This window comes from Talpa occidentalis, unplaced genomic scaffold (genome assembly GCF_014898055.3).
Source record: "Talpa occidentalis isolate TD23 unplaced genomic scaffold, MPIMG_talOcc4v2.1 talOcc4.13, whole genome shotgun sequence".
Classification (NCBI taxonomy): domain Eukaryota; kingdom Metazoa; phylum Chordata; class Mammalia; order Eulipotyphla; family Talpidae; genus Talpa; species Talpa occidentalis.
In genome coordinates, this window is record NW_023601322.1 from 43,254,567 (window position 1) to 43,276,670 (window position 22,104).

Here is a 22,104-nt window from a genome sequence, read left to right on the forward strand (position 1 = left end):
ATTTAGAGGATAACATCTGTTTTGTCCACTCAGTACGATAGGCTATGTGCAGGCTGCTCCAGGAACATAAGCTCAACTGCCACCAAGATCTCAGGGGAAATGAAGGGTTGCTACTGTACTAAGAGCTGATTGACCAAAATTAACCATAATTTACACTCCAGTCTTCTAGCTTGCTGTAAGCTGTAAATTTTCAGTAACCTTCAGAGTTCCTAAGAAGTTCTATCGGGCAGATTCTACCAGTGCAATTATTGTCTAGGAATGGAGACAGTTTCTAGTACTTCCTAATTGTGCCATCTTCCTAGTACCCTGTTAGTACCCTGTTTAAACCTTCTTTAATTTTAAAAATGCTTTAACTCATTATCAATAGGGTTAAAATGCTTATTGTGTTAGGTTAGTGTTCTTTCATACTAACTATACTAAAGGACTGCTTTCTGTACTTTTTTTTTTTTTTTTCCATGGAAGAACTTGGGTGTAGGCTGGAGGTGAGGGAGTTAAGAGGATTCGCCAGAGACAGAGTGAGGAGCAGAACTGGCAGACCTACTGAAATACTCTCCTGAGGGGAGCAGCAGGCGAGACAGGAGAGGTCTGCTGCGCCATATGTGGATCAGCTCCTTGTCTGGACCAGGGCTTGAACTCAGGCCTTAGCAGTGATAGTGCTGAGACTTAATTCCTAGGCCACCAGGGAGGCCCCCACTTTCTGTATTTTAAAAAAATTTCTAATCTTTCATAAACCAATGCTTTTTGTTCTCATTTTAAAAAAAGAGGTCCTCTGAATATGCATTTGTCAAAATTGCAAATTCTTAAGTCATGCATTTGTGTGTGTTTGCGCGTGCGTGTATGTAATGAAAATGTCCAAAATTTTTGTATTGTCAGTTCCTAAAACCACCCCTAGGTTTGATGGTTTATTAGGAGGACTTCCAGGACTTCACATACAGTAATACTCACATTTAGCATTTATTATATCAAAAGGATATAAAGCAAAATCAGAAAATATAAAGCAAAATCAGAAAAGAGAAAAGGTGCATGGGGCATGGGAAAGCTTCCAAAGCTTTTTTCCCACTAAAGCCACAAAAGATGTGCTTAAATCCCCTGAAATGAGTTGTGAAATGTCCTCAATCAGGAAATCTGATTAGAGACTCAGTTCCCATAGTTGTTATTAGGAGCTGGTTATGTAGGCAACCTCTGCCTAACATTCCAAAATTTTAGATTTCCAGGAGGAAAATAAGTATTTGGTATAAGCCATGTTTATAAAAACAGTTTAAGCATTTTGAACCACTCATACCAGTTAGTGGTGGGAACCTTCCTCAAATCTTAGTTCACAAATGCCTGTCAAGAGCCAACCTTGTAAGCAGGCCCTTAGACCTGTTATGTTAATTCCTTTTTGTTACAGTTTGTATAGTTATACCTGGAGTTAATATTTTTAATGATTGTGTGACAGTTTGTGAAGTTGTCTGTGTGCCTGTTTCACTTGTCCCTACATTATTTATTGAAAAGATCATTTTCTGCATCTTTATTATAGATCATGTACCCATAAATGTGTGGGTCTTGCTAAACTACCCCCCCCACTTTTTTTTCCTTCAGTTTATTTATTACTATTGAAGTTTTACAACCTTGCTAATGTTTTTTTATTTATTTTTTTATAATAAATTTTATTTTTATATTCCCCATACAATTGCAACCGCCTTATTTTGACCCCAAACCCTCCCCTCCCGCCCCCTACCCCCCATAGAGTGTCTCTGGTTCATAGTTTTTTGTTGATTTTGATTTTCACTTTCTTATAGTTATTCATTTTCCTGGTCCCTTATTTAAGTTTTCTAGATTCCTGCTATGAGTGAGACCATCCGGTGTTTTTCTTTTTCTTTCTGGCTTATTTCGCTGAGCATGATCCCTTCCAGCGCCATCCATGTTGCTGCAAATTGCATATGTTTATCTTTTTTGAATGCTGAGTAATATTCCATGGTATATATGTACCACATCTTCTTGATCCAGTCATCTATTTTTGGGCATTTGGGTTGTTTCCAAAGCTTAGGATAGCTAATAATATTTTAAGCTAACAGTAATTCATTTTTTTTTTTTCATCTTTCTCTACAATACCTATTACTCCATTAGCCAGAACTAGAAAACCACAAAATTATTATAAAAAAATAAATAAAAAAAAACATTAGCAAGCTTTTTCTGTGGAGTTTTTGGGGTTCTCTATGTATATTATCATATCATCTGCAAATAGTGACAGTTTGACTTCTTCTTTTCCTATTTGGATTCCTTGTATGTCTTTCTCTTGTCTTACTGCTCTGGCTAGGACTTCCAGTATTATATTGAAAAGCAGTGGTGAGAGTGGACATCCTTGTCTTGTTCCAGATCTTAATGGAATTGCTTTCAGCTTTTCACCATTGAGAATGATACTGGCTGTTGGCTTGTCATATATGGCCTTTATGATGTTGGGGTATGTTCCTTGTATCCCAAGAATTTCAAGGGCTTTTATCATGAATGGGTGTTGCACTTTGTCAAAAGCTTTCTCAGCATCTATTGATATTATCATATGGTTTTTGTATTTCTTTTTGTTGATGTGTTGGATAACGTTGATTGATTTTCGGATGTTGAACCATCCTTGTGTCCCTGGAATGAATCCTACTTGGTCGTGGTGAATTATCTTATGGATACATTATTGGATTCTGATAGCTAAAATTTTATTGAGGATTTTTGCATCAGTGTTCATTAGGGAGATTGGCCTGTAGTTTTCCTTTTTTGTGTTGTCCTTGTTCGGTTTTGGTATTAGTGTAATGTTGGCTTCATAGAACGTGTTTGGTATTGTCCCTTCCTTCTCAATTTTTTGGAAGAGTTTGTGAAGGCTAGGCACTAATTCGTCTCTGAATGTTTGGTAGAATTCATTTGTAAACCATCAGGTCCTGGGCTTTTGTTTTTGGGGAGGTTTTTGATTACCATTTCAATTTCGCTGCTTGTAATTGGTCTGTTTAGGTGTTCTATTTCATCTTTATCTAGCTTTGGGTGATTGTAGAGTTGTAGGAATTTGTCCATCTCCTCTAGATTGTTGAACTTGTTTCCATATAACTGTTCATAGTAGTTACTGATTATTCTTTTGATTTCTGCTGTGTCCGTTGTGATTTCTCCTCTTTCATTTGTGATCCTGCTTATTTGTGCTTTCTCCCTTTTTTCCTTTGTGAGCCTGGCTAGGGGTTTGTCTATTTTATTGATTTTTTCGAAGAACCAGCTCTTGATTTCATTGATCTTTTGGATTTTTTTTTTTTTTTTTTAGTTTCAATTTCATTTATTTCTGCTTTGGTTTTTATTATTTCTTTTCTTCTACTGGTTTTGGGGTTTTTTTGTTGTTCTTTTTCTAGATCTTTGAGCTTCAAGATCAGGTTGTTTCTTTGAGTTCTTTCTTGTTTCTTGATGTGAGCTTCTATTGCTATATATTTTCCTCTTTTTACTGCTTTTGCTGTATCCCATACATTTAGGATATTGGTGTCCTCCTTGTCATTCAATTCAAAGAATTTTTTAATTTTTTCTTTGATCTCCTCATTAGTCCAGTGGTCTTCCAGTAGTGTGGTTTTTAATCTCCATGAGGTAGGAGAGTTCCTTGCCTTCTTTTTCTGGTTTATTTCTAGTTTGATGCCTTCATGGTCAGAAAAGATGGTTGGTATGATTTCAATCTTGGTGTATCTGTTGATGTTTGTCTTGTGCCCCAGTATGTGATCGATCCTGGAGAATGATCCATGTGTGCTTGAGAAAAATGTGTACTCCGTTTTTTTGGGGGTTTAGTGTTCTATAGATGTCTGTTATGCCCAAATGCTCTAGGTCCTTATTTAGAGCTTCAGTTTCTTTACTTATTTTTTGTCTTGTTGATCTATCCATTGTTGATAGTGGTGTGTTGAAGTCTCCCACTACGTATGTGTTTTCTCTGATGTCTGTTTTCAGAGATGACAACAGTTGTCTGATATATTTTGGTGCTCCTTCGTTTGGTGAGTATATGTTAATGAGTGTTATTTCTTCTTGAAGTATTGTCCCCTTGATCGTAATGTAGTGACCATTGGGGTCTCTTTTTATCTTTTTGAGTTTGAAATCTCTTTTATCTGATATAAGTATAGCTGTTCCTGCTTTCTTTTTTGGTCCATTTGCTTGTAGGATTGTTTTCCATCCTTTAACTTTGAGTCTATTTTTATCTTTTGTAGCTAAGTGTGTTTCCTGGAGACAGCAAAAGGTTGGGTTTTGTTTCTTAATCCAGCCTGCGACTCTGTGTCTTTTTATTAAAGAGTTTAGTCCATTTACATTTAGAGTTAATATTGATATGTTAGCATCTGTATTTGCCATTGTGTTTGTCTTTCCTTTGATTTTATTTATTTATTCTTTTAATAACTTTTTTTTTTTTTTTTTTGGCCTTCTTTCGTTGTTATTCGTCCCTCTGAGGTTCTGGCTTTAAGATTCCTTGTATTTTTTGGAGTGGGGGTTTAGTAGTAATGAAATTCCAGAGTTTCTGTTTGTCTGGGAAGGTCCTTATTCTTTCTTCATAGAGGAAGGAGAGCTTTGCGGGATAGAGTATTCTTGGTTGGCATCTGTTTTCTTGGAGTCTGTTGGCTATGTCCCTCCACTCTCTACTTGCCCGTAGTGTTTCTTCGGAGAAGTCTGATGTCAGCCTGATTGGTTTTCCTTTGAATGTTATCTGTTTCTTCCCTCTTGTCAGCTTCATTATTTTTTCCTTGTCCTGGATTCTTGGGAGCTTTACTATTATGTGTCTTGCTGTATTTTTCCTTTCGTCGTGGAAGTTTGTTGTTCTTCTTGCTTCTTGTATATCAATTTTCAGCTCCTTCTTCACATTTGGGAAGTTCTCTTCAATTATCTCTTTGAATATTTTCTCTGTTCCTACATCTCTCTCCTCTCCTTCTGGTATTCCTATTACTCTTATATTTCCTTTCCTCATGGAGTCAGATAGTTCCCGAAGTCTTTCTTCGGTCTTTTTCCTTCGTACTTCTCTTTCCTTTTCTGTTTTGGTTCTTTTTATTTCTGTGTCTTCAAGAGTACTTATTTGTTCTTCCATTTCATCTATTCTGCTTTCATTGCTTTTCCCAGAGTTCTTTAGTTCCTCCATTAATTCTTTGATCTCCTGTGTTTCTTTTGCTTCCCCCTTTAGGGATTCAATTTCATTCTTCTGATCGTTGATTATTTTTCTCATATCACTGTTTTCCTTTATGAGTTCTGTCACTTTTTTAATCATGGCAATTTTAAATTCTCTTTCTGGAAGGCTCAGAAGTTCTTCCAAGTTACTGTCGTTGCAATCTGGGGGGTGGTTTTCTTTTTGTGGTGTGCTTTTTTCCTGAGGAGTTGTTAGGTTGCGTGTGGTTCTTCTACTCCCTACTGTCTGTTTTCAAATTTGTCGTATGCATTGGGACACTGTGTTGCTGGGACTGGCCGGCATCTTGGGTGAAATTCTCCGCTCCCCTCTGGATCCTCCGAGATCCATCTGTCGGTTTCAAGCACTCTTTACTGAAGAAAGGTCCCTGTTCTAAACTGCCGATGTGAGGACACACTCCCCTGTGTGCCTGGTTTGCCCCGGCGGTGGGTTCCCACTCCCACTCTGGGCTTGGACTGCAGACCAGAAGGGGCCTGGCCTGGGTGAACTTGCCCGCTCACCTCTGGCTCCTGAGGGAGCTTTCTGCTGGTTTCAGGCAGTCTTTACTGAAGAAATGTCCCTGTTCTAAAATGGCGATGCGGGACGCACTCCCTGCGCGTCCGGTCTCAGGCACACTCTTCTGCGCGCCCCGTCTGCCCCGGCCATGAGTGCCTGCTCCCCCTGTGGGCTCAGACTGCTGGTTGGAAGGGGCCTGGCTGGGCTAACTTCCCAGCTGGCCATTGGCTCCTCCAGTAGCCTTCTGCCGTTTTCAAGCAGTCTTTTCTGAAGAAAAGTCCCTGTTCTATGGGGTGTTGGTGACTTTTTTTCTGGTCTCTAGGTGGCGCCAGAGATTTCTCCTAATGTCCTTGGGGAGCTGGTTTTTTCACCCCGTGGGACAGGGAACAGAGCGGGAATAGTCGGGTAAACCTCAACGGCTTTGGGGTGCTGTGTCTGCCTTGTGCCCCACTGTCATGGATCACCCACGCCCCGAATTTCGTGCCCCAGGTCTCAGTTCCAAAGCCCTCAGGTCCAGGACACGGGCTGTAGCCCAGTTCAATGACCGCAGAAATGGCGCCTTTTGCACTCTGCTCCCGTGCCTGGGCGCCTGGTTCCTGATTACTCAGTGAGGGACTTTCACCTCAGTGAGGGCCCCCGTGCGTCTCCCCACAAGCCTAGGTTGCAGGCGCGGGGACCTTGGCAGCCGTGATCCGCTTTTGCTTTTCAAGCGTGCTGCTTTTCCGCGCAAGCTTACCGGCTGGCCCGGGGCTGTGTGCAGGTCTCCGGGGGTCTTTCTTGTTCTCTAATGGCGCCTGGAGCCGTTCGCTCACCTCCGCGGCGAATCCTAAAGGGTTCTCCACAGCTCCAGTTCATGGGGTGTGGTGGCTGAAATAGTTCTTTTCCACTCACAGTCCCGCTTGATGCATAGTTTGTTCTTGTTGGTCGTTTTAGGTTGTTTTTTTTCCTCCTTTCTGTTGGTCAGAGAGTGCCAACTTTGTGGATGGGGGAGGGTAGCAGGGTTCTGCGATTTCCTCCCTTGTAGTCCTCTTTTATGGCAACTTTCTTCTTCGGGTAGTTTGCTGGAGTCGTCCGTTTATCTTCCGTGTCCCAGTTCTCACTGGGACCTGCCACTTTTCCTCCCTATTAACTTTTTTTTAATGGGAGATCTTGCTCGCAGCTTCTCCTCGCCGCCATGGTGATCCACCTCTCCTTGCTAATGTTTTCACAGTATAGGATTTCCCTCTCAGTTATAGTCACTGAAGCACTCAGTCTTCTACCATAATCCATTGTGCTTCCTCTGTCCCTCACTGAAAATGTGGCATATCCCTCCATTTGTTTAAATTTCTTTAATTCCTCATAGCACTTCATAATTTAAAGTGACATATCTTTCTTTAGATTAATTCCTGATAGTTGATAATTTTTTCCTGGTTTTATTGAGATGTAATTGGCATAACGTATTAGTTTAAAGTATGCAACAGTAATGATATGTGTATATATTGTAAAATGATTACCATAATAAGGTTAGTTAATATTTATCACCTCAAGAGCTACAATTTTTTTCTTGTAGTGAGAATTTTCAAGATCTACTCTTTTAGCAACTTTCAATACATATAATATCATTAACTGTAATCATAATTCTATACATTACATCCCTAGAACTTATTTTACAACTAGAAATGTGTACCTTTTTGCATTCATTTGGCCCACCCCCCACCCTTCCACCTCTGACTACCACCAATCTGTTCTCTGCATCTGTGAGTTCTTTTATTAGATTTCACACGCAAGTGAGATGGCATTTTCTTTTTCTCTCGGACCTGTTTCACTCAGCAGAATGCCTAGATGATACTTTTGACAGTACTGTAAATGGCATCCCTTAAGCTTTTTTCATACGTGTTGTTGATCATAGAAATGCAATTGATTTGTGTGCATTGATCTTCTAGCCAGTGTCTTTGATAACCTCTGTTTCCAGTTTTATTTGTAGATTTTTTGGGATTTAAAAATATTTGTGCATTCATGTCTATGAATAATAATTTATGCCTTTTATTTCTCTTGTCAATACTGCACTGTCTTGGTTTCACAACAAAATGTTGAATAGATTATGATGAGAGTGATCTATCCTACCTTCATTCCCAAACCAATTGGGAAGATTTCAGCATTTCATCCATAGCTAGGATGTTAGCTTTAGGGTTTTTCTTTTGTCGGATATCTTTATCAAGCTCTTTATTTCTAATTATTTCTAAAAGAATTCTTATTTATTATGAATTGACATAAAATTTCATCATCACTATTGAGGTAATATGTGTTGGGTTTTTTTTTTTTTTTTTTCAGTAAACCCTTGTATTACTCAGATAAACCAAATTTATCGTTTTGTTACCTCTTTTATACGTATATGATGTATTGCATCTTATATATTGATATAGTGCCATTTCATATATGTGGCAAATATTTTGTTTGAAATTTTTCCATCTATGTTGATGAATCAAGGTTGCCTTCATTTTCTTATATTCTTTTCAGCTCTGGATCTAGGTCATGTAAGGAAGTTTACCTTATTCTCTGGAAGGTGTTATGTAAGAGTCTCATTATTAATTCCTTAAATGTTTGTAGATCTCTCTTCAGTGAAGTTATGTGAGCCTAGAGTTTGCAGGGTGGGAGGTGCTACAGTTATGTATTCAGTTTCTTTAAATTCAACAGTTCTAAGACTAGTTGTATCTACCTCTGTCTTCTTTGATCAGTTTTGGTGACTTGTCATTTTCATAGAACTTGTTAACTTTATTATATTTTCACATGTTTTGTTTATAACAGCCTCTTGTCTGAAGATCTATGGTAATCTCATTTTTGACATTGGTTATTTGTAATTTTGGTTGCTTGATTGAGGGTATCTCAATTTTGTAGTCTATTGAGTAAGACTGACTTTTTAACTTTTCTTGAGGTGGTTACTTAGCTCATTTACTTTCAGCTTATATGTATATAGAGAGTTACAATGTTTAGATATATACATGTATGTAATATATAAAACTATAAATTTCCCACTAAGCATGGTTTTAGCAATATTCACAACTTTAATGTTATATTTTTATTTAGCTCAAGATACTTTCTAATTTGCATTGTGATTTTATTTTCTTTGCATGTCTTCAGAAATATACTACTGAATTTCTAATTGTGGAATTGTCTTATTTTAGTTACTAATTTCTAGCTTAACTCTGGTCAAGCAGCCTACCCTATGCCATTTCAATCCTTTAAAATTAATTGGCACTTGTTTTTATATGTCCATGGTGGTCAATTTTTTAAAAATATTCTAAGTATAATAGAAAATAGTGCATACTGTATTTTAATTTAAATACGACATTCTTTATGTTCAGTAGGTCAAAATTTAATCATTTTTAATTTTTCTTTTTCCTTTTTTGTCTGTTTTCTCTAGTACTGTGGTAAATCTTACAGTATGAGTATAGATTTATGTTTTCCCTTTTAGTTATGTATACTTTACACGTTTTGAGACCTTTGTTACTATTTATATATGAACTTTGATCTTACATTTTCCTGACAGGTTGAACTGTCTATTATTACGAAGTATTCATCTTTTTCTTTAGTAGTGCTTTTTGCCATGAAATCTACCTTGATAACAGTATGCCAGCTTTTCATATGAATAACAAAGCCAACATAGGAATACTGAATGTTTCCATAATATATCTTTTTTAAAAATTTGTGTATCTGTGTATTTTAGGTCATCTTTTATAAATGCTACTATAATCATCTAATAATCTGACTTTTAATTGGAAGTTTGGGTCATATATCTTTATGGGTGATTTTTCATTTTCTAATCCTTTATAAACTTGGTGTTTATTCAGTCTTTTATTTGTTCGGTGATTTTTTGATATTAGAAGATGCATAACAGACCTACAATTTGCAATTTTTTTTTTTTAAGATTTATTTATTTATACAAGAACCAGGGTACAGGCCAGATTCACTAGAGACAGATTGGGGAACAGAACAGGCAGACTGACTGAAATACATTGCTGAAGGGAGCAGCGGGTGAGACAGGAGAGGTCTGCTGCACCATATAGGTAGCTCCCTGGCCAGCCAGAGATCAGAGATCAAACTCGTGCTGCACAGGCTGCAGATAGCTTCACAGTGCTGTGCTTAACCCCTTGCCCCACAAGGGAGGCCCATCCCATTATTTCTGTTAGGAAGTTAACTGTCATTGTTATCTTGAGAAGTAATTTTCCTTCTTATTTTTTACTTCAGATTTTACTGTGATCTGCCTTTCCATGAATTTCTCTTCATTTATTCTGCTTGGTTTTCACAGATTTTAATTTGTCATCTTTGTTCACTTTTGAAAAATTAACAGCCATTATTTCAGTGAATACTGCTTCTACATCATTCTTTTCCCTTTTCTTGCTTTAGTCTTCTCAGTATCCTCTGTCTCTTACCCCCTTTATTTTCCATTCTTTTGTCTGTCTACATTGTAAAGACCTTCTTTTGAACTATCAGTTAACCAATTTCTGTTCAGTTGTACTTGTCAAATCCATCTTTGAATTATCAATTTCTGTTTGATATTTTTAGTTCATTTTGTTTAATGTCCAGTTCTCTGTTGAAATTCTCAGTATCATCTTTCATTTCCTGAGCAATAGTCTTAGAGTTTATTAAAATCTATCTAGAGGATCTCCCCTGGTGGCGCAGCGGTTGAGCGCTGGGTTGCGAGGCTGCCCGCAGCCTCTGCAGCGCCGGTTCGATCCCCGGCCTCCAGCGAGGGTCCCACAAAACAAACAAACAAACAAATAAATAAATAAACTCTGTCTAGAGTGCCTTTCATTGTGTTTCGGTTGTCTCTTCTTTTGGTATTCTAATTCTTTTGCTTCTTCATGTAACTGGGTTTTGTTTTGTGTTACTTTTAATGGTACATTTTATTTATGAATATTTATAGAAATAACTTGAGGTCTAAAATGTTATATTTCTCCACATGAGTTCATATTTTCTGTCAGTTTTCTTGAACACTAGTAGTTTCAGAGGTTTAGATAATTCAAACTTGATCTGCATTTTCCTTGGAGCCTGCCTTTTTTAGGTCTATTTCTGTTCTTATGATATTCTCCCCGGAACAAAGTAGCAGCTTTAAATTTAAAACATAAATCTCTCAGGTATTTTTTTAATACGGTTTTCATTAATAAAGGGTTTTGGCCTTTTGAAAGTACAAGTCTTCCTTAGTTGTTACTATAACTTTACTAAGAATTATCCTCTCAAAGAAAACATAACTTAGAGAAAGGTTAAATAATTTTCTCCAAGGTTTTGTATATATTATAGTGCTGCAGTTTCAATTCAGATAAGCCTTTGTTTTTTTTTTATTACCATCTGCCAATATTTTGAGAATATTAATAACCTGCAAAAGCCACCTTAGAGATAATGATCCAGGCTGCACATATCAGGCCTGTTATGCCATTGAATGTCATTCATATTTTCTTTGTGGTTAAATGTGACCAAAACAGACTAGTAAGTAAGTGTGTCTCTTACACGCTGATGTCTTTAACATATAATCAAATCAAAGCAAATTCTTGTATGTGTGAAATAAAATATTTGATAGTACTTGAATGAAAAACAAAGCAACATAAAAAATCAGGATATTCTTTAATTATGAAATATAAAACTGAGTTGGAAATTTGTAATGTGGACATGAAGCAAAATGAGCTTGACATGTAATTCACAATTTTTTTGTGTTTATCACTTATCGTCCTGCTAAACCTTTTGCCATATCCTAAGCCTGGTTTCTGGACATTTTGTGAAAGAATGCTCAGGTTAGAGGGACCTGGGATTAAACCTAATATTGCAAGAAGTATTTGTTAAATGCAGATGAATGTAGTAATAGTAATTCTCTTATTTGCGTTTTATGGAAGAAACAGAAATGTTCATGCTATGATTTCCTTTCTCCTTTATTTAAAAGTTGTCAATAATCTTTTTTCTTTCTTTCTAACTTAGGGATAAAGCGATTCCTAACAAAGTGGGGGCATATTGTATCCAGTTTAGTTTTATGATGGATAAAGCAAATATTCTTAACAGTGAACAGGTTTGTTTACTCTCTTTATATACCACAGTTAGCTATACATTTTCTCACATGATTATAGACTGAAATGTTTTGTATTAAAGTAAATTAATTACTGAGTACAAAGTATAAATGCAATTTTCAGGAATATTAGAAGAGAGTATTTTTAAATATGTTGATTAATATGAGCTAATACACAGATTAAATTTCTCTATATGTATATCACATACTCAGTAAGCATTGTAATGTTCCTCAGTGGTATGGTTGCTCCTATAAATATATGTAAAATTCTTGAATTATTAACTTTCAGGTTCTAGTTTAAAGTAGTTTTAGCATGCATCATCTCCATTCAGTATTGTTAGTATACTAATTTTTTTTTAATTACCTGCTGCTCATAGATGGTCTGAATTTGTTAGAGGGTACTTTGAAAAATTAATCTGGTACATCTTTTTTCCAAAAAAGATGAATGGCAATATATTTTAGAAGGTAACATTTCATTTAATTTAGAATATGCTGTTTTTTCCTCTTACTCTTAAATACTAAATCATCACTATATGTTAATCAGCATGCTTCTTTTTTTTCTTAAGATTACAGTTGATGTTTTACCTAATCAGCCTATGAAGTTAGTTCCTGAAATTCAGCCAGCTACACCAGCTGTTTCAAATGTTCGCTCAGTTGCTAGTAGGACCTTGGTCAAAGATTTACATCTTAATATCACGGTAATGTTTATTTACTTCTGAAATGACAAGGGTAGCAAGAAAAGTAATTTCTAGTTTAAGCATATAAAATAGCTATTATAGAATCATAACTTGATCACTCAGTTACAGGGTAAATTTGTGCATGTAAATGAAATATTTATAAGCATCTTTGTATTTAAATGCAAATAGAGAATGCATAATATTATACACAAAATAAATCCACATATATTAAGTAGAACTGCCTTAAAAAAAATTAGGAATTTCCTAATACCTGTAATCCTCTATTTTGTGTATGTGGTATGTATGAAGTAAGTGGATTTCTCAATGACTGTTTCATAGAGGGTACAGAAAAAGGTAGTAAAGTGGGCCTCCCCTGGTGGCGCAGGCAGTTGAGCACAGCGCTGTGAAGCTGTCCGGAGCCTCTGCAGCGCCGGTTCGATCCAGGCCGGCAAGGATCCCACATGGCATGGCAGACCTTTCCTATCACGCCCCCTGCTCCCCTCGGCAGTGTATTTTGTCAGTCTGCCTGTTCTGTTCCCCACTGTCTCTGGTGAATCCTCTCACCCGCCCGCTCATCTGGCCTGTACCCCAGTTCTTATATGGATAAATAAATCTTTAAAAAAAAAAATTTTTTTAAAAAAAAGGTAGTAAAGTAATTATTTTAAAGATATCTACTCTAACAACTAATCATAGTAAGCTCCTAAGAGCTTTTAATTACCTGGAGGTTAAGCAGCATAAGACATATAAAATGCAGTACTGATATTTCACCTATACAGAAAATCTTGGGGTACTTAGCTCCTTTTAGTTTTTTTTCCTTTTTTTGATAAGTGAGTCATTCTTTAGAGAGCAGTAGATGCGAAAAATATATAACAAGAAAAAATTTTAAAATGGGAGTCCTTTTAATATAGAAAATTAGCAGCCATTGATGGAAAGAAGCCTTTTTTTCTTTTATGGTTTCTGGAATTATCTTCTGCAGTAGAACATTTAATTTGAGAACAGAATTATATACTTGGAGTAAAATAGAACTGGAATATTTTAATATTGGGGGCTTCATAAATCTGTTTCACATTTCTTATTTGTACATATCATTCTCTGAGTATAACCTTTTTATTCTAATTAATTATTTCACATTGTTTAAGGATGACTACAACAATCAGACTGGAATTGATTTGGTTGGCACTGTAATAGCTACCATCAAAGGTTCTAACGAGGAAGATACTGATACACCACTCTTTCTTGGGAAAGTTAGAACACTTGAATTTCCCTTTGTGAAAGGCTCAGCTGAAATCACGGTAATTTTTTTTTTTTTTTGGTCTTTTGTTAGTTACCATGGTATTATTTACCATAGCAAATAATTACAAAATAATTCATTTCATATACCAAAAGTTGGGGGTTAATGGATCTAATATAAACTACAGCATTTCAATAGCTGTTTTTTTGTATGTGTAACTGTGAAGATGTTTTAATTATAGCATTAAATTAGAACGTCAGCAGCTGAAACATTTTATGATTTGTTTTAGATTATCACAAATTAAACCCAGGATCATTGTTATGATTAACACAGCCCTCTTTTACTCTGTGAATGACTGCTTTTTCTGATTCTAGTGATTTTTTAGCTTCAGTGATAATGTATTTATATTTCATTTTATACCCAGCATTCTGTGGAGAGAAACAGAATAAAACCTAGCCCAGGTAAAACATATGTATATGTAGAAAAATTTAATAACAGTTTATCATTGTTATTCATTTTTTCCCCTGAAAATAGAAATAGTTTTACCTAAAAAATACACAGTGCAAGAACTTCCAGAAATAATCACTGTATTCACTTTTCAGAGGTAACAATGATTACTCATATTAGTGATAACCTTTCAGATTTTTCTTCACATATATTAACACAGCACAGGTGATTTGTGCATATGTGATTCATTTACACGTAGGGAAGATTGAATGGTATTAATAGAACTCTGCTTTTATTTAAAAAAAAAAACCACCCTATTTAACACACTTTGATCTTTACCAGTAAGTATAAACCTGCATCATATTGATGACCACAGTTTATCTGTCCTAAGTGAAAATTTTCTTTTCAAAGCTTGTTTTTATCAACAGTGCTTCCCTTGCCTTTCTTGTTTGTATATCCTGTTCCGTATATCTAATTCTTTCTTTAAGAAATTGCTAGAAGTAGACTTGGTGTATATATACATTCTAATTTTAAGCCCTTTGGTAGTATTGCCAGTACTTTCAGTTTATATTCCCATGAGGAGTATGTGTATAATTATAATATTATACACATATTATTATACACATATATATTATAATTATAATAATAATCATATTATTACCAGTCCTGAATATGAATGTTTTAAAATGTTCACCATGTTCACTAGATTTAAAAGAATATTTTCTTTATTAGTAGTAAGATGAATATTTTTCATGATTTTGGTCTTTGTAGGATTGTCCTTGATTTCTTTTTCTTTCGGAATGTTCTTTAGTTTGTTCTGTATATATTGAAGCTATTAATGTTCTTTTGTATATGAATATTTTTTGCTTAGTTTTCTTTTAGATTTTAGCTTTATATTAGGATGGAGAAAGGTGTATACTCACAGTGCTTTGATTTGTCTGAGTTGTGTTTTTAACTTTTTTGAAATTCATTAACTGAATTTTGGGTCTGTTTATTGAATAATTCTTCCTGTTTCAATAAATTTAAATATTACCACCTTTTTTTGTTGTTGTTATTGTTTTCATTGTTCATCTATATCTAATCCAGTGCTAATATAACATTATTTTAATAACATTAGGCTTATAATCAGGAAGCCTGTCAGTTTGCACCTATCCTATAAGGAGACTTGTCAGTCTAGAAATGACCTGCCATTATAGTATTTCCATTTTAATTAGTTTCCATATTTAAAGTTTTGGAGTTTTTGTGTAAAGATCTGTGCTTCTGAATTATTTGGATAAATCTGAAAAACATGGCAATACTGAGCCAAATTTCTCTTATGGCAGCAGGATTTCCCAGTTGATACTTATATTCACACATATTCTTTTATTTTTATTATAGGGGAAAGTAAAGTGAAATTTTCTTGTGCCTAACACTAATTAGGTAAAGGGAGCTACATGTTGAACAACAAAGCAAGGGGAAGACATGTTGCACTTAACAAAGTGTATTTTGTTGCAAGAATACATCTAGTTCACTTTACCTATATCCTTTTTACCTATGTTGTTTCCTTGGCCTTCTTGTAGGCATTTGAAAGTGCTAATCCTGCTCTATAACCTTCTGAAGTTAAGATAGTGACTTAAACTATCCCCTTGTAGTTATATATATAATTTAAGCTTCATGTTGCATGTGACTCTCCACCAAATATTTCTAACACTGGATAAGCCAAGTACTACTTGGCTCCTGATCCATATTGATTTAGTAGGTCTGGGACAAGGAGTCTTTGGAATTTAATTTGTAGCAAGCATGCAATTCTTATCATTAAAGACATTTATGGAAACACTGACCCAAAGCACAGTCTGCATTTGTAAAATGTTTAATATTTATGTGAAAAGAACATGTTTTCTTTAAAGATACACTCTTATAATTACTCAAGTTTGTTAACTGTTATTCAAATTCTTTATTTACCTACTTGATCAGGAAATTTCTGAAATAGGTGTCTTAAGTTTCATTCTGCTGTACATTTATTTGTTCATTTTTCATATCACAAATTCTTCTTTATACCTGGATTCAACTTTGGACTCTAATTCCCTTTATTTCCATAATTCTACATGTCCTTTTTTCTTGCTAAACTGTGTATCAGAGATTACAAATTACAAAACTTAAAGTCCTCCTTAGTCAAGAGTTAAAGGAAAAGATTTTTTAATTTAATATAAAACGTTAAAACTTCATACCATAAGCATATCATAAACAAAAGAACAGTGACAATGTGCTGATAATTGTTGATATTGAATGATGTCTGTGTGGAAATCACATAATTCTATAATAGAAATGGAAAAATATTTAAAGATAAGTTAGGTAAAATTGTTGTTGTATCATTTCATATCTATACATACACGTTGTTGCATGGTAGAGGATTATTGTAAGACATTTTTTAAGACCACAACAGGATAAGAAAAAGACCATGTAGATAGAAAAATTACTTGCTGAAGAATGAGCAGGCAATTAATGGAAGTGAAAGTATAAATGACCAATAAAGAAGAAACATGACCTCATTACTAATCAGGACTATGCTAGTTAAGATAATAATGACTAGCTATCTTTAATCCATCTTTTTAGAAAAAGTATTGGCCAGCATCAGGGGAACTAAATATTCATATTCACTAATGGTTAGAGGATAAATTGATACAGCCATTTTGAAGAGAAACTTGATACTACCTATCAAAATAATTGTTTTAATTAGTCATTATATTTCTCATTGTCTAGAGAACAACAAAGAAGTATTGAAAGGTATTTCCTTCACTGTAGCATAATGACTAAATAATTTTAAGCAAAATGTTTCATCACTCAAGAAAGGATATTGTGTAGTTTATACGATACATAATTTTAAAAAATTGGTACCTACACATTCACTTCAGTTGGTCAAATCATGCGGTGCTAAAAACATTGTTGAAGTATAAAGTGTATGTTATCTTGTTATAATTCAAACAGTATTTGTTTTTATATGTTTATCATCATGTAACAGCTTTCAGAAACTAAGTGGGGTTGGGGGTTGGCTTGCTGGTGGGCTTTGTATTCTGTATTCTTTTGGAAAAAATTGTTAAATTATAACTTAAAATTTTATTATTTTGTGGATTGTTTTATAATATATTATTGATTTAAATTTTTTAAATTCCTACTTCTCCATCTATGAATTGTATCACAATAGTCTGAAAAATAAAACACAGTATATATCGTTTCCTTTAGTACTCTGAAAAAATCATTTAGGATACAAATATTTAAATTTCATTATTTGCTACCTAAATGTTCTGATTTTTAAGTACATCAAAAGTTTTTTTTAATGTATTTACATTAATGAAGAAAATACAATTAAAAAGCAAAAACAAATCTTTAGAGCTTTTCATGACCTCTTGTTCTGTCACCTGGGACTGGTGGTTCTACTTCCATGGTAACACTGTAACTTAAAACTCAGCATTGGGCTTTGGGCATTTCTTTATGAATGTTTTTATGACTTTCACACTATCGCTGTTCTACACTGCTTCAACTTACAGGTTGAAATCAAGAAGATTTTGCAGGTTAAGATATCAGTAACCATTGATAATTTCTGGGCTGAAGGAAAAGATAACTTGTAATTTTCTATTCATAACTTTTGCATAAGCTTTTTATTGGCAGGCTCATTAGCTTTTCAGATCAATACTAAAAGGTAAAAAGTTTATATTTCCAGTGGTACTGGTGATGTTTTCATAAGAGTATTTCATGAATCTTAAGAATCAGTCAGTGTCTTCTGTCTTTAAAAATTATTTATTTGAAAGCAGAGTATAGTGAGATAACATTCATATATTGACAAATATTGTTTTTTCTTCCTTCTCTTTTCTTTATGCAGAGTCTAGTGCTGTCAGAAAACAGTCCGGGAAGGGATAGTACTGAATATTTTATTATATTTGAGCCTCGGCTACCAGCTTTATCAAGAACATTAGAACCATATATTCTACCATTTATGTTTTACAATGGTAAGTTTCTAGAAAACCAGAGCATTCATCTCTAATTTTGTGGCACTTTAGATAACCTTGTTTTTGCTATCTAATCATGTTATGACATTTTGGAAAAAAATCATAATTTTAAAGTAAATTATCTGAATGTTTTTTCTTAGATGTTAAGAAGCAGCAACAAATGGCAGCACTTACAAAAGAAAAGGACCAGTTATCAAAGTCTATTATTATGTATAGAAGTTTATTTGAAGCCAGCAAACAGCTTGTTGATGAAATGAAGTGTAAGTCTTTTCGTATTCAAAAATAATTAAATTTATGCTTTGGAGAATGGTGACAATATGAGAAATAAACATGTCTACTTTTCCTGGACCACCGATAAACAGCAGAACACTTCAGGAAAGTAGCCCTAATTGTTTATATTATGTCATTTGATCATCTTAAGATGAAATATTCCTTCATTTTAAATATTGCTTACCCTAATCTGAAGTTTTTTTAGTAGATACCTGACCCTGAAACTTAAGATTTTTGACTTAATAATGATGTTTATATTTAGCTCTGGTTTCTGGCAAATATTACGGGATAGCAGTATCACTAAGGGAATAATGTGTAATTTAATTTTTAGTGTGACTCATGAAGCCCACATGCATAATGTGTGTATTTTACTTGAAATATCTATAATGTGTCGCTCTATACAGGTATTAGAAGTAAGCATAATATTGATAATGAAATGTGGAACTTTATCAGTATATAAAATGTTTACTACTGCTAATGTTTATATGCTACTAAGATACTTGCTGAGTTGTTCTCTATCCTCTCTTCTGTTCAGCAGATTTTTCTGCTGTGACTTTTTGTTTCATATTAATTACATAGTTAAATTTTTCATCTGTTAACCAACAAAATATGAAAGCTTGTTTCAAAGAACTCACTTTTATATAGCTACCTGGCATAAAGGATGTTTAGAGGATAAAGAAATTAAGTAGACTAATCAGAGAATACATCATTTGTAGCACAGAAGTTATCTTTATAAAGTCATATTTGGAAAAACCTTATGCAATTATGTATAAATTATGTAGAGTCTCATGGATTAGGACTAAACTTATCTAAGATCACTTGGAGTTTGCAGGACAATGTTACGTCTTTTTTAGGGGCTCTTTTGCCAATTGATTTTTTTTTCTTGTTTATAATTTTAGGCCAAGTTGAAGAAGCAAAATTAAGAGAGACTCAGCTGCGAAATGAACTAAAAACACATAATATAGACATTCCCACAGCACAACAGGTAAGTTTCAAAGATTTTTTTTTTTTCATTAAATTCTAGTAAATACTCTTTTTAACCATATTTTATTAGGAAAGTTATAAGCACTGTTGTTTTTGGGTACCAAGACATGCATGGGTTATAGTCATTACTTTCTAGACATTAAAAAGGGCTAACAAAATTCCTTTTTAAAGAATTTCAGTTTGTATTTCTAATGTAATGACATCAATAAGTACAATTAATAATACACCAGCTTGAGAACTCTTTTGAAGAGGTCATGTAAGTAATAACTGATGTATATATGGTGGCAGAGAAAATGAAAAGGTAACTATAGATTTTTTAAAAGTTCTTATATGTAATTCAGGTTTTTTTTTTTTATAATTCAGTTTTGAAGAAAAGTTCAATTATAGGTTATGTGTTTCTTAATGAGGATAAAAAAATTCAATGAGGCAATAGCTTTATATTACTATAACCTCATTCTTTTAAAGTAATTTAATTCTTTTTAAAGTACTTATTAAATTTATGCTCTTATGATATCCAAATAGTTGATTTTTCTCTCTGCTATCATTATGGGCTTCCTGGTATGAGAATAATTGGCCTTGTTGATTTTTCTTTATAAATTATAGATGCCACACATTGAAACACTTTTGAAAAAAAAGATGTCAGAACAGGAAGAACTAAAGAAAAAACCTAGAAGATCATGTACTCTTCCTAACTATACTAAAGGCAGTGGAGATGTTTTGGGGAAGGTTTGTAAATGTTTTATCCGTTTAAGAGGCAGTACAGTTTATGTCTTGTTTTGTTTAAAATCACATTATAACAACGCATTTTCTTTACATCTTATAATTTCTTCCAACAATTACTTTCTCTATTGACAATTGGATTTGGTACAATTTAAAACTGAAATCCCTAATTAATCCCATTAAGTCTTGTAACTACTAAGGGCTGTGAAAGAAACCGGTTTTTGTTTAAGTCTTGTCTGCTTAGAGATGCTTTTGTGTCATATGGTTTTACAGGTAGCCAAAACCTTTACATGTGACTCAAACATTAATAAAATAACAAAAGAGAGAGAAAGATAAGAGTTTTTCTGAGTTTTGAGTTTAATGTTAGAACACTCTCAGGGATGCTGCTAGGACTTCAGAAAAATCAGCAAACAAAAAAATATTTACTGCTAAGGGAAAGATTGCCATTTTTCTTATATTCTTTCCTTCTTTGGTTTTACTTTATTTCAGATGAATTATATTTTCATTTTTATTCTACCATATTCATTCCTGAACATTTATATAAAAATTTTTTTGTTAGTAAGCTGTTTAGATTTCAGTTCTCTCTGTCTTTTGTAATTTCTTGCTTTTTCTCATAACTTATCTAGTTATTAGTAGTATTAAGGTTTGTAATATATGTATGTGTGTTTTATTTGTTAAAGTTTTCCATTTAATATGCATCTAATCTCAGCTTTCTGCTTATACCTCCATTTTAAAATTGAAGAAACTGAAACAGAGGTACAAAAAGTTTAAAAAAATTTTTTTTTAATTTTATTTTTTTATTTTTTATTTTTTTAATTTAAATTTTATTTTTATATTCCCCATACAATTACAACCCCCTTATTTTTACCCCAAGCCCTCCTTTCCCTGCCCCCCTCCCCCCATAGAGTGTCTCTTGTTCATAGTTATTTGTTGATTTTGATATTTTCTTTCTTATAGTTATTCTTTTTCCTGGTCCCTTATTTAAGTTTTCTAGATTGCTGCTATGAGTGAGACCATCCGGTATTTTTCTTTTTCTTTCTGGCTTATTTCGCTGAGCATGAAGTTCACATAAGCAAATGACTGAGCCAGCACTCAGCCCCATCTGCTCTGACCCCAAAGTCTACTGTTAGTCCGTTTTTTATTGCCTGTGTTCATCATTCTGCTTTCACAACTACTCTGAGCTTTTTATAGTATTTTTCAGTTTTTACATGAGGGAAATTGAGATTCAGAGAACTTAAATAACTTGTCAGTATGCGGCCAATGGCAAAACTTAGCTAAAATCAAGGTCTCTCTGACTACAAAGCCTATGTAGTTTTTTTCGGTGAATTGTTCCCTAACAGCACAAGCTAATCACTGAAAATAGCAGGCAATGGTTACTCTAAAAGTGTATAGCAGTGTTTACTACTGGAACCATATTATGCTATTATACGAACCCCAAATAATAAAATTGAAAAATTAAGAATGTAATTTCATAAACTAGAGAACAAAAAATAAAAATTAAGAATGTAAATTCATAATTTGGAAAACATGTGCTTTTAATTGTTATTTCTGAAAACTAATTTATATAAATAAGTAGCCCTATGATTTGAAGCTTACAGATATCTGTAATTAACTGACAAGTCTTTAGGTGCTAATATTCCACATTTTTGTATTTCCCTTGATACAAAATTCTTGCTCAATATAAAGTAAATTACAGCCGAAGATATGTTTTAAAGTCTTCCATCCAAATATTTCTCATGTAATTTGAAAATGTGGGGGAAACCTTTAGAATCTCATTTAATACAGTTTCCCCTCTGCCCTCTCAGGAAGAAACTTTTCTAATCAGCAGGGGAAATTTTTCCACCCCTTCAAAATCATGCTTAATCTGTCCTGTTATTTCTTTTTAAAATAGTTCTACCCTAGGGCCTCCCTGGTGGCGCAGGCAGTTGAGTGCGGCACTGTGAAGATGTCTGCAGCTTCTGCAGTGCGGGTTGAGTCCTGGCCGGACAGGGAGATACTTAACATGGCACAGCAGACCTCTCCTTTCTCGCCTGCTGCTCCCCTCAGCAGTGTGTTTCAGTCAGTCTGCCTGTTCTGTTCCCCGCTTTGTCTCTGGTGAATCCTCTCACCCTCCTGCACAT

General features: G+C 34.2%; 1 protein-coding gene across 1 annotated transcript in view; it reads left to right on the top strand.

Annotated features, from left to right (window-relative positions):
* SMCHD1 (structural maintenance of chromosomes flexible hinge domain containing 1) overlaps positions 1-22,104 on the top strand; it is a 137,379-nt gene that overhangs the window by 84,061 nt on the left and 31,214 nt on the right. The window contains exons 35-41 of the mRNA XM_037508775.2: positions 11,588-11,675; positions 12,239-12,370; positions 13,489-13,641; positions 17,884-18,010; positions 18,151-18,270; positions 19,180-19,265; positions 19,868-19,990. Coding sequence (XP_037364672.1) covers positions 11,588-11,675; positions 12,239-12,370; positions 13,489-13,641; positions 17,884-18,010; positions 18,151-18,270; positions 19,180-19,265; positions 19,868-19,990 — 829 coding nt within the window. The remainder of the gene's footprint in view (positions 1-11,587; positions 11,676-12,238; positions 12,371-13,488; positions 13,642-17,883; positions 18,011-18,150; positions 18,271-19,179; positions 19,266-19,867; positions 19,991-22,104) is intronic.